We start from the raw sequence: 13805 nt of genomic DNA on the forward strand, positions 1-13805 counted from the left end.
TGTTGTGATCAGTGTACTATTGTTTGTCTTTTAGTCCTTATTTTGTTTTTTGTCATGTCATTGTCGGTTGTTTTCGACTTATGATAGACATATGAAGACGTGGTATGAGTGCCAATGAGACAACTCTCCACCAAAGCCACAATTTGTAAACATAAAGCAGTATAGGTCAAAGTACGGCATTCAACACAGGGTTTTGATACCCATCGAACAGCAAGCTATAAAGGCCCCCCCCCCCCCCCAAAAAAAAAAAAAAACTAAAAAAAAAACTAGTGTAGAACCATGCAAACAGGAAGCAAATGGTTTAATTTATATAAAAAACGAGAAAAACTAATGAACCACAGCAACAAACGACAACCACCAACCAACAGGTGAATTTGAATAACCCTTCGATATCTTTATCATCTCTTTTACTGAGTGTGTCTGTATTCTTATTAAAAACATTGCAAGAAGTGAGCGCAATGTTCAATGCGTTGACTGTATGTCACTATGATTCGTCTTCGGTCGGATAACAAATAAACTCATCATACATTGTATACCAGGATTAATGTTATACATTTACGCCAGACGCGCGTTTCGTCTACTAAAGACTCAACAGTTACGCTCGAATCAAAAAATGTTTAAAAGGCCAAATAAAGTATGAGATATCCGTTTTGTATCAGACACTTGTTAATCTATGAATTCATACCAAATAAAATGTTGTCTCATCAGTGATGCATACTCGTTTAATACTGTTTTACACGCCCTTCACTTTGGTGTCTTGAATGTCAGAATACGTCATAGGTCAAACAGATTTACTTCACCCGTATAATAATAAAATTAACTTCTTTGTATACAATATATAAACTAACAGAGAGGCTGTCTGGTATGACAGATTAACTAATAAACCTAAATCAACTTATCATTACTGGTATTTGATAATCAGATAGATGTAAATTGTTTATATACAGTTATTATAATTATTATTGTAATATCTGTAACAATCTTCCTGACGCCAATTCACTGGGTTAGAATACTGCAATTATGTTTATTTATCTCTGCTCCGATTCTGTACATTAATCTATATATTTCTTTATTCTCGCCCACCAACCTTTTTGAGAAACACTGGTTTATATCTTGATATCAGAAACTATCCCTCTTTTCTGCAATGTTTTTTTCCTTTATTTTCGTGTGTTATATTCGTAAAGAGAAAGATTGACACGTTTTCAAAAAAGACTCTTGGCGGGTAAAAATCAGTACACTGGTTATCCATATACCGTACAGTTAATTAAAAAGCTAAAACTATTTTAGTTATAAAACTATCAGATTCTGCATATCCTTTCCTCGAAAATTAACCCACTCATCTAAAATTTATAAAAGGAAGGAACATTGTCCGTGTGACCTAAACCGCGATATCATATTGGCTATTGGGAAATTATAGAACTGCATACAAGAATTGAGTCAGAACAGTTTAATATCGAAAAATATTCACAGCAAAGCTATTAGGATATGGTATATATAGCATCATACAGATAAAACATAGCCCAATTACACTGTGTGCAAACTATTGGCACATATTTTGGATAGGAGAAAGAAGAGTATTATTCTCATGCGACGAATTGGTAAGTAGGGATTACATTCATCACATGTAAAATATGGGCATTTTGAGAATCAGAATATCTATTCAAGAAAAAAGCATATCCCCTTTGAAGTTAATTGGTCGTTCCCTTATGCAATACACGCGTTTTGCCGACAAAAGGCTTATTAGTGGAGCTCGAATCACAACAGTTGGAAGATCAACTCAAACACGAAGTCGAAGACCGTTGCGCATTGTTAGAAACTGTTCTAAATATGTCATTATAACTAGAGATTGTTCGTATCTTCAATAACCCTATGTTAATCTTATACTGATATCATCCAATCAAGTTACCAAACGCCATGACCACAATAAATTTGGCTCGTTTAATTTTCTTAAACTTTGACAAAATATTTACGTTGACCCTTTAACAAAAATATAAAAAAAGAAACTTAATTTTTCCTTCGCAATAGGACGTTTAAAGCGGTACGCTGATTTGTACAGAGTTATTCCCCTGTGATGTTATTTACCACCTGGTCCCTAGTGTTGACAGTAGGTTACTTGCCATTAAGTTTTATACCCCTTCCAAATTTATTTCTCCATGTTTAATGCCTCAAATTACAAGTTGGGGGGGGGGGGGGGGGGTGAAATTACACTGTAAAACAATTTGGGTCCAGAATTTTAAAGGAAAGTAGTGATTTGGTCCAGCTGAAAAAGGTTTAAAATTAGCACTTTGGAAGCTGTCAAAAGATTTCAAGACGCCCTAAACATAAAATTGTCCATATTTTGAGTTAGAGACGATGAAATTTTCTATAATTTTGATATAATTTGTCCCAAAAGTAGTACAACACACTGTAAAAGTTTCTTTGAGAAAGCGCAGGTGGGATTTTTTTTATTTTCATTTATGTTCTAAAAGAAATGCACTACGAAATAATTGTGTTCTCGGACCACCTGAATACGGATTTCCAAATAGACATCATGTTGTCAAGAAATACGTTTTTAACTCTCCGTTTTATTTTTAATCATAAGACTTTAAATATCGCTTGGTGACACCACAGATTGATAAAAAAAAATGTACATATTAATTTGACATTTGAAAAGATTATATATATGTTATTAACCTGCAGAATTAGTATTAATTTTTCGACTACGTAGAGTAGAGAATGACGTGAGATTGCTGTTAGCCAATCAAAATAACGTATTTTAATGATACATACATGGCATGTTATTATTATTAGCTAATGAAGAACTGAGAGCAAACAAATACCACATACATATACGTCATAATATGTCCCCAAAATCCAAAGGTTTGCATGCCACAATAAGTTATGGTAAAATTTAAGAAGATCAAAACCTCTTTTTGGACACTGTCAATTGTACTATTATTTAAATTACTTTTTATTAATATTGTAGAGTGGGCTGCTGAAACAACTCGAGATAGGAAGGAAGTTCTTTTGAGATATGATCGTGTTTAACTGTGATTTCTTTACACTGCATGTATACCACGCACATAACTTAAAGAAATTTGCAATTTTGAGTTGATATTGGTATCTACTCGTACTCGTATTCTAATCAAACAAAAAGGAGTAACTTTTTGGGTATAACAGACCTGTTCCTTTTAATGTATAATTGCAAAAATGGGAGGAAACTATACAAATGTTGAAATGTCGCTCAACGACCTCAATGATGAAGAAACAGCAAAACGAACATCTGCAATCGTTTATTTATCAGTTGTGATGGCCTTTGGTATTCCAGGAAACTTACTAGTGATTATTGTGTACTTTGGTTCACACGGGCGACGAGAAGGGACACATTGGATGTACATTCGGGCTTTAGCTGTTACCGACTTACTGGTGTGTTTGGTTGCAATACCGTTTGAATTGTTCCAACAAACGCACCAGTTAACATTTTATTCTGCAGCAGGATGTAGTATCGTCAGATCAGTAAGCGTACATTTATCCTTGACATCATCCCTTCTTTTAATTCCGATGTCAGGAAATCGTCTTAGACGGGTATGTCAACCTCTAAAATCACAACTAACTATGAATCAAGGTTATATAACGATTGCAATCGTAGTTGGAATTGCCTTGTTATTTTGTTGGCCGGAGGGAGCGTTGAGTGGAATAAGCTTGGAAAAATTAGATAACAATTTAACAGGGTATGATTGCAGCTTTTCTGACAGATTTCGCGGTACAAATTACACAACGATATACAGTACTGTCCTGTTAACAGTTTATATTTCTAGTATGCTTGCACTTGTTATTATGTATTCAATAGTTGGACGAAAAGTGCTCGAACGAACCAAATTTCAACAATCTTTTCGAAGAAAATATTCCGTATCACCGTCGTCTGCTGCCACAGAGACAACCGCAAGTGAAAACCTTACCACCGACACAATGGATGAAAAAAGCGAATGTGAAGATGAGAAAAATGCTATTGACATAAATAAAAATTCAGGAATAAATAAAAATTACAACAATAAGCAACATAAAGCAAAGCGTAAGACAGTGTCGGAAAAAAAACCATCGAAAAAGATTACGCGGATTGCATTTGTCATTAGCTTCTGCTTTATACTGAGTTACTTGCCGTACGTAGCAGTAAAACTTAATGCATCTGTCATAAAAGGTCGGTTTGTAAGAACACCCCTTACAAAAGCCATATTTCCTATCCTAGCGAGAACATTCATGATTAATAATATCGTAAATCCTGTCATATACGGATTTCTCGATCCGACGTTTTTACAGAATTGCAAAATGACAATAAAACAAATAATATGCATGAAATCTCAAAACTAAAGATATTTTATTTGAAATATGATGTGTACATAAATAAAAAAAATAATAATTTAAAACAACGTATTTAATTTAGTTTATTTGCTATTTTGAGAAAGAGAAAAAAATATGTGATTTCTGAGGTTGTTCAATTGTCATATGAAGAATGATTGTGATTATCTATGGATTCCTGATATATTCAGCAACATTTATTACACGCATCTTTCGGACGATACCACTGAAATGTCACAGTTTTAGGTAAATAACCGTCATTCTGTTCAAAATGAACATCAGTTTATTTTGTTACCATTTTAACACACAGGGTTGATATCACTGTTGGTCGATTATTATTCCCCGGGGATATTGTCAGACCAGTAGTCAGCACATTAAATTATTAAGATACTAAGGTCCAAAATCCCTCTGGCAAAGATCACCTAAGACAAAGTTGACTTTGTTAAGGCCCGTTTGGTCACCTAGTTTCTAACGTTTATACAAACATAATATTTATTGGCTGTTAATTGTCAAGGAAGCCTTTAACCCAAGAGTTCCAAGTGGCGAAGTTAATATCATCCGTTCGTAAAATTTACGAACGCCGTTACGAGTTTGTTGACATTTATGGTTTATCCGTGTCATAGATTATAGCGGATATTTTTTTTAATGTCGAAACTACAATCCCGTCCCCTTTTAACGTATTGAAATCATAACTGGGTTTATACTAACATGAGCAACACGACGGATGGCACATATATAGCAGGATCTACTTACCCTTCCGGAACACCTAGGACCACCCCAGGTTCGTGTTGCTTAGTCTTAGTCTTTAGTTTGCTAAGTTGTGTTTTGTGTACTTTTGTTTGTATGTTTGTCTTTTTCTTTTTGACCATGGTGCTATCAGTTTAATTTCCACTGAATAATTCGAATGTCCCTCTGGTATCTTTCTCCACTCTCTAGTACTTTTAGCAGCCATCCTTAGTTTTTGATTTTCGACGTATAAATTCGAATGTCCCTCTAGTATCTTTCCCCACGCTTTTGTTACTTTAAGTAGCCATCGCACGTATTTGGTGGCGTTCCTGTTGCCAGTCTTTGGTTTTCTATGTTATGTTTTATGTAGTTTATTTTCAATTTATGAGTAAGATCTAGTATCCTATGGTATCATTCGCCTTTTATTTAGAGCATAAGGTTCCAGTAGCAATCAATAGGTATTCCCCCCCCCCCCAATATTTTTGTTGTTCGAATTGTTAAGGTTTTGTTAATAAGGAGATATATTAGGAAGGACATGATATCTGATATCTAACGGACGAAATTTGAAAATCTAAATTAAATAAAATATGCAATTAGTACAGAAACTTTTATTGCATCTCGAATGATTTTTCTAACAGTTCGTAGATTTTGGATTTGTCTGTTTTATATATATGCAAATGTCTAGGTTGTTAACTTCTAGTCGGTAAGGTATCTAGTTCAGTCGAGAATTGCCGTATTTAGACGCATTAATTCCTTTAGTTAAATTCAACTTAACGAAATAGGGATTGGATATCTAAAAGACGGCAACAAAACAACACCCAGTCTACAGTGGTAACTATAACGAACACAAGATCAAATGCTCATACTTCTGGCTTAACTAATAAAAGAAAAGTGAAAGACACCACAGGGACTTTCAAACTCATAAGTCGTAATTACACAGCCAATAGCATGACCAAATGAAAAAAATAAAATACACAAAACACAAGATAAAAAATAATTGAACAAAACAGATGTATATATCAGGGAATGAAATCAATATCATTGTGAAATCGATCAATGTACTCAAAATTATAGTCCAAGTGCGAATGAATAGAGACAAGCCTCATAAATCTGCAAAAACTATTTTATGTCAAAAATCGGTAGATTTACCTGGAAGTGAACACTACTGAAAATTCCTAAAACAACTATTTTATTGATGTACTGATTTGTACGAAATCGTTCCGGAAGCTACACAATCGAATGCAAAGGCGTTTACTCATAATTACCGAAGTCGGTACTGAAGTCTACTAATCCTCCTGCGCGGATCAGAGTACTGAAAACGAACTGAATAACTGAAAAAGATCTTGGCATTTTTCCTTTTGGTTGAATCAGACATATATAAGAGTTGTTCAGTTTAAAATGACCGTTAAAGTATCAAAACAGTGACTAGTGAGGGGTCCTTCAGAAATGTAACCTTATAATAAGGATCAACATGATATATATCGTATGTCTAATTGATACATGTAATGCCATCCTTGTGTAAGTGATTAAGCAAGAACCTTTCAAAGAAAATTGAAGTAAATACTCAGGTTATCAACAGCAGATATGGCAACAATGGGAATGAAATAGAAATCCTTATGTAATTATATGTAAAGGTTTTCACTGGATTAAATTATCTTATTCCCATCTGTTTAAGCGATGATATGTCGGTAACTGCTCTTTAATATAGGTTACATACAGGACAGACACTACTGGATGTTCATATATATATATATATACAGATATTTAAAATACATTTTCTGTTTGAAAGCTTTCAAGAGGCAATTATATAGAAGTACCGAAAATATGTTGTAAAAATGGTTTTTGATGTAATCTTTTTCTTTAAACAAAATGTACTTATTTATCTTTCAATAAACATGATTTCATAATACAAGGATTGGCTTGAGGTTTATAACAAACTTGTGTATTACAGTCTTAGACGAATTATGTTCTTTATGTTTAATCGTAAATGGCGAACAAAGATATCTGCCAATGATGTTAACAAGCAACCTGCCAGTTAACAAATTCTCATTTGTCATTTTTAATGGTTAAGCTCTAAGTTTATTATTCTTTGTAGGAATTTTAAATTTTCGACCACCAATGATCTGTTTAATCATATATATATAATTCTCTGCAGGCAGACCAAATTTTAAGTGCAAGTTTCAAGTTAAATTGTGGATACGTAAACATATACAAAAGCAGCTTTTTAGTACATGTATATGATTTTTTATATGATTTAGATAAAATCAATAAAGGTTTAGAAAATTGAACGGTTGAATTTTACTGTGTAACTTTTGTCTGCAAATGCACACATTTTTTTGTATAGAAGATATGATCCAAACAACCATCTGAATAGAAGCTAGATATGCTAACATATAACCTACATTAGCACAAATAAATAACTGAGATAGTGATTTATTGGTTTGTTTTAGGTTGAAAAAAATTGGATTTATTATATTTTTGAGTCTGTTTTCTCAATTTCATGGAACTTTGCTGGATTGGAAAAAATATCTAACGTTTCATTTATGTATTGTAAGTGTCACTATATCAATTCGTCGCATGGGTAATCGTCCCCTTCTGAATTTGATTTTTTGTTAATATAAAATTGCTACAACTTCAAATTACCGGCACAAATATTACGAAATAAGGGCTTAAGATGGTTATATCATTGTTGTCGTTTCCCTAATATTTTAATGTTGATAGATTTGGATGTTTTGAACGGTCGAATACATAAAGATAAGTTATATAATCGGTGCATAAGTGAAACAAATTTTCAACATTTTAATTAATATTTTATGATTATATAACATTTAGGCTATAAGTATTACCACGAATCTATAAATCTACTTTAAAATGTATGTTTATCACGCTATTCAAATAGGCATGGCTATTTATATTGAGATTGGAAACACGTTAAAAAAATCAAACCAGGAATTTAAGCAAAGATTGAAAGTTATACCAAGTTGTCTGCTTTGTTATGTTCACATGATTTATCACAGATATAGTCATCATTATCAATTAAAAAACAAAAACAACACTTTCATAATGGCACGGCCCGTAACAATTACCAAACTTTGAATTTTTCGAAATACCTAGGATTTTCTACCCACGGGATATAGTATCTTAGTTATTATGCAAAATTGTCTTCATTGGTATTAACCTCTTACTTTTTTTATTTTGTAATTCGGGCGTGACCGGAAAGACTAAGAAGACGTGGCGTAGAACATGAAATCCTATTATGATCTTAGATACTATTTAAAACATAACAATATTTGTATTGACAGGATATATGTATTATTATATGAAATGCAATTTGCGATAGGAACTTAAATTCACTGATCTTTTGCTTCTATTTTACGAATCATTTAAGACCATCCGTATTTTAACAAACTGCTAAATGTAAATTTACGATAGGATTTTAATGTATCCAGTGACCCCTGTATGCAGTAATTTTGAATTTCCAATAGCCACCAAAACAGAAACAAAAACACTTCAAGATTTTAAAAATATTTTTTTATCATTTGGTTCAGATGTTTTACTAAGTTACACCAGCAAAAGTTAAAAAGAGCAAGGAAAACCATGTTTGTTTTGGAAATAACATTCAGGTAGGATCTTGTGAGGGGAATCTATCTCTAGTTTAAATTCATTCTACACAATGGTTCTCGATGAGATGTTCAATAACATTGACGGTACCTATTTGTCTGTTTAAAAATGTCTCATCAGTGATGATTATAATTAAGATCAAAATATTTTAGACAATACATTTCATCAAAATTGTAAGTCTTAGTTATAAGAATAGAACAAAAGTACTGCTTAAAGGTACACAAAATTTCGAGTGCAATCTTAAAAAGTCTCAAAGTACAAAGAACCTGATGCATAACAATTAGCGTTACCAGCTGATGACAGATAAAATGCATACATGTTAACACAACACAATAGCAGATGGTTCAGTGTACTTGATTTTATTTATTAACCTGTCTGAACTTGTATGTTTTACGAAAGACCACAGATTGATTGTTTGTATCATTAGTCAATAATCTACCAGGTTACAAGAAGTATACAAGTGTCTAGCTTAATAGTCATCAACGAACCTTTGTTTTTTTAATCCTTAAAATAACTTTTATTTTATTCGAGCTTCACTGATGAGTCTTTCGAAGACGATACGCCAGTCTTGAGTACTAGATTAGCAGCATTAAAAAATAAATAAAACTTGCAAAGCATGTGAATAAAGACAACACTAGCATACCACTGTTCGAAAGGCATACATCGATGAAGAGAAGACAAATCTGGGTTACAAACTTAAACCGAGGGAAACACATCAACTATAAGAGGAAAACAATGAAACAACAGAAACACTGAAATGCAACGAAAACCAAAGACAATGCAACACGCACAGAAACTGCATTTCCTGACTTGGTACAGGACATTTTAAGATAAAAATGGTGGGTTGAACCTGGTTTTATGGCTTTCTAAACCTCGCACTTTTATGGCAATGTTGAGTATAACACTAAAATGACAACATTACATGACAGGAATACAGTACAAATAAATGCAAGAATTTTTCTTATAGTTCGTTCTTATTTTGTACTGTTATACCATTGTCCCAAGTTGGGGGAGGGTTGGGATCCCGCTTACATGTTTAACCCCACCACATTATTTATGTATTTGCCTGTCCCAAGTCAGGAACCTGTAATTCAGTGGTTGTCTTTTGTTTATGTGTTACATATTTGTTTTTCGTTCATTTTTTTTATATAATAATAAGGCCGTCAGTTTTCTTGTTTGAATTGTTTTACATTGTCTTATCAGGGCCTATTATAGCTGACTATGCGGTATGGGCTTTGCTCATTGTTGAAGGCCGTACTGTGACCTATAGTTGTTAATGTCTGTTTCATTTTGGTCTCTTGTGGACAGTTGTCTCATTGGCAATCATACCACATCTTCTTTTTTGTAAGAACATTCAGGACAGAGAAACTCACAAATACACAATACAGTAGTACATTTCGACATGATAATATTTATCAAAGGTACTAGGCTTATAATTTAATACGCCAGACGCGCTATTCATTTTAAATTAATCGTACAAGTAAATCAAACGTTATAGTGTTGTAGTTTAACTACAATTTGATACAAGTCAGATTTGTCAATGTCTGGCCGTGCCAATTTCTAGCGGATATGATTCGGAACAATCATTGGGTAACGGAGGAAGTAGGACACATTTATTTATCGATTTCAGTAATAGTTTCCTTATGTTGTCACTGTTGGTAGCGTATAATTATCTACAATGTATTTACCCGTAAATATAACAATTGTAGTGTAGATAATTTTAGTTCCGTATTGGGCATTCCCTTTTCAGTAACCCAAATCATCAATTTGTTAATAACTTCAGTTTCTCAAGTTCAAGTGTATGTAAGAGATATACCTACTCCGTTTACAAAATATACTTCATATCTATCGGGTTTGTCAAGTTTCCGGTTGTGTCAATTGTTACTGCTTATGATTCGGTTCCTATCACATGTTTATAAATATATGCTTTCATTGTCATCCAGGTCTTGTCAATTTAATTTCATAAAAAGTCAGCTGCTTTTTACTCTGATGGTGGTCTTGACCAACAATATTCAAACTGACTATAAAGATACAGATATGTTGTAGAGTTGCTATTGAGACAAATATCCAACGAAATTTGTACTTTTATTTTGTTTTTCTTTCAGATAGTAGATGAATAAAAGTCACATATATAATGAATGAAATATCATTCAAAGCCCTGGATATAACATAGATCTTTTTGTAGAAATATGTAATGAAATAATTTGACAAAATTGCATTTTTGTCAACATATTGTACAGCTTTTTTTAATATCGAAAAAACGTAATTGTGTAAAAAAAAAAGAAGAAGGTTTGTTGACATTTTAATCATCAGCAATCTATTTGGAAGTATATGCAATACCTGAATTCATAATTATTTGATTTTAATATTCAAGATACTCGCAACTTTTCTGAAGAATTCTGAAGTGTTTTTTTCTTCATTTATTTAATTTGGTCGAAACAATATGCGTGTTAAATAACAAAAACACAAAAAAAAACGTGTGTCTAATGTGTCATACATCATAGTCATGTTTACTTATTATCTTTAATTTCATTAATGACAGTTACGTTTTTCTATAATGATGTCTATTATAATATAAATAATGGTAGTAGTTACTGTAGATCACAAATCTACGCACTGTTTAGTTGGTGCTGAGGAACTTCAAAGGTTTGCCTGTGCATGTCACGTTCACATTTGGAAAATTATCTGAGGATAGTAATCTGCATTTCTATACCGTTGTAATAAAATCAATTGTTTCTATTTAACCTGTTTCCGTATAATGATTGCTCTTAATTAATATAACATAATTTTCATTTGGATAATAAACAATAGGAAGGAAGTTGTTGAGATAAGTATTGTTATCCTGTGATCTGTACAAATGAACATGTAAAATGAATCAAAATCAGACTGTATTTCGTATATTTGCGACTGACATATACCATATATGAACACTAGATTTTTTGTAAATTACTAGATGGCGAAACTTTCACGGAAAGATTAAAATACCTGTTGTTACAGACTTCAGGTAGTATATTGCAAAATGGCGGGTAATCATACAAGCATTGAAATGACATTAGAAGACTATAATAACATAGAAATATCGAAAAGAACATCAGCAATCGTGTATTTATCTGTTGTAATGATTTTAGGAATTCCAGGAAATTTATTAGTTATTATCGTGTACTTTGGATCCCTCAGGCGACGAGATGGCACCCATTGGATGTACATTCGGGCTTTAGCCATCACCGATTTACTGGTGTGCACGGTAACAATACCATTTGAATTGTTCCAACAAACACACCAGTTGACATTTTATTCTGGATTAGGATGTCAGATCTTCCGAGCAGTAAGTGTACATTTATCTTTGACGTCGTCTCTACTTTTGATTGCCATGTCGGGAAATCGTCTCCGACTAGTTTGTCAACCATTGAAAAAACAACTAACACCGAATCAAGGTTTGGTAACAATTTTAATATCAGTAGGAATTGCCGTGTTATTTTGTTGGCCGGAAGCAGCGTTAAGTGGGATAAGCAAAGAAACGTTGGATAACAACTTAACAGGGTATGATTGCAGTTTTTCAGACAGATATAGCATGAAAGATTATGGTACGATATACAGTACTCTCCTGTTAACGGTCTATTTTTCCTGCATGGTTGCACTTGTGATTATGTATTCAATAGTAGGATTGCGAGTGCTTGAACGAGCAAAGTATCAAAATTCAAATCGAGCAAGGTATGCAATATCAACGACGTCAATGGCTACTGAGTTAACTACGTGTGAACATCATACCACCAACCTCATTAAACATCAGAGTGAAATAATGGATGAGAAAGGAATCGGTATTAACACAATTGAGACACCAGGAACCGCTAAAAAGAGTGAACAGAAGAAATTAAACGGACATTCTAAGGTAGTTTCAAAAAAGAAAAGATCTAAAAAGGTTACACGGATGGCATTCGTTATCAGCTTCTGCTTTATTTTGAGCTACCTGCCATATGTAGCAGTAAAATTAAATGCATCTGTTGTAAAAGGTCAGTTTACAGAATCACCGCTAACAAAGGCCATATTTCCTATCCTTGCTAGAACATTTATCATCAATAATATCATAAATCCTGTTATATATGGATTTCTTGATCCGACGTTTTTAAAGCATTGCAAAATGACAATTAAATATATTCTATGCATGAAATCTTAAAATTATTCTTTGTAAATATCCTCTGTATATTAGTTTAATAAACATGTTAAAATAGGGGATATCATTTTGCTTTCTGTAACTTACTAACAAACTGTATTCAGTGTAAAACCCAGCACAAAATTAGCATTGTCGAAATACGTATGAATATTCAAACATAACAATTTTGAGAAAATGACAAATAACAAAAAAATACATAGCAATTAGTCACGTATACTATTCCCACAGACGAATTTCTGGTTATGGAACAATTGTATTTATATAGAAGAATTCTGTTGGAAAACATCGGTCAACAATGTCATTTTATTTTTTCAATATTATCTTGGAAAAAGATTACATTCGCATAAGAAATGAAATCCATCTTCAATGTTATTAAAGGTACAGTATGAACATACTGTTGACTTTATTGTGTGCCAATATATTTGACATTTTCATTTTGTGAATTGTGGTAAGTCATTTTTATCTGTAAAACGTTAACTGTCTGACATACTTTTTCGAAAGAAAAAACATGATTTCAAGTTTACCCCTGTCATAAGTACGTAGTTTGTTTTAATCGCCATCTGATGAACATGTTTTTTTTTCTGAGTATGTTCCTTTCATAGACCAGACATGGTTAAACCCAATGAGTATTGTATATAATCGCAAAAAATGTGGTGTCAAATGTAGAGCAGGATCTAATATCTTATTATGAGCACCTGAGATAGCTCCGAGTTTGTTATGGGGTTTGTGTTGCTCAGTATAGTTTGCTATGTTTTGTTTTGTAGGTCTGTTGTTTGTCTTTTAGTACTTCTTAGTTTTTTTTGTGCATAATCTTTTGAAATTTTGACGTTGACTCATGTCAACATACACAGACTTTGAGCCCATTATTCTTTAGGGTAATTTTCATCATAAATGTTGTCTTATTTGTAGAAAAAGTAGAACATTCCTCAAACTGTAGCATGTTGCTATAAAA

At 32.8% G+C, this 13805-nt stretch overlaps 2 protein-coding genes across 2 annotated transcripts; both read left to right on the top strand.

Annotated features, from left to right (window-relative positions):
- The first annotated feature begins 1440 nt into the window (after nucleotides 1–1440).
- LOC139481327 (cholecystokinin receptor type A-like) lies at nucleotides 1441–4403 on the top strand. Its single transcript, XM_071264568.1, has 2 exons — nucleotides 1441–1598; nucleotides 2966–4403. Exon 2 carries the CDS (start codon nucleotides 3190–3192, stop codon nucleotides 4345–4347), a length of 1158 nt encoding a protein of 385 aa, XP_071120669.1. The 5' UTR covers nucleotides 1441–1598; nucleotides 2966–3189; the 3' UTR covers nucleotides 4348–4403.
- A 6870-nt stretch (nucleotides 4404–11273) lies between these two features.
- On the top strand, nucleotides 11274–12915 carry LOC139481328 (cholecystokinin receptor type A-like). The gene has a single exon (XM_071264569.1). The coding sequence runs from the start codon at nucleotides 11702–11704 to the stop codon at nucleotides 12854–12856; it is 1155 nt and encodes a 384-aa protein (XP_071120670.1). The 5' UTR covers nucleotides 11274–11701; the 3' UTR covers nucleotides 12857–12915.
- Nucleotides 12916–13805: the final 890 nt, after the last annotated feature.

This window comes from Mytilus edulis, chromosome 7 (genome assembly GCF_963676685.1).
Source record: "Mytilus edulis chromosome 7, xbMytEdul2.2, whole genome shotgun sequence".
NCBI classification, from domain to species: Eukaryota; Metazoa; Mollusca; class Bivalvia; order Mytilida; family Mytilidae; genus Mytilus; species Mytilus edulis.

Coding starts and splice junctions, on each gene's coding strand:
- LOC139481328 (XM_071264569.1), top strand. CDS start 11,702: ATGGCGGGTAATCATACAAGCATTGAAATGACATTAGAAGACTATAAT.
- LOC139481327 (XM_071264568.1), top strand. CDS start 3,190: ATGGGAGGAAACTATACAAATGTTGAAATGTCGCTCAACGACCTCAAT.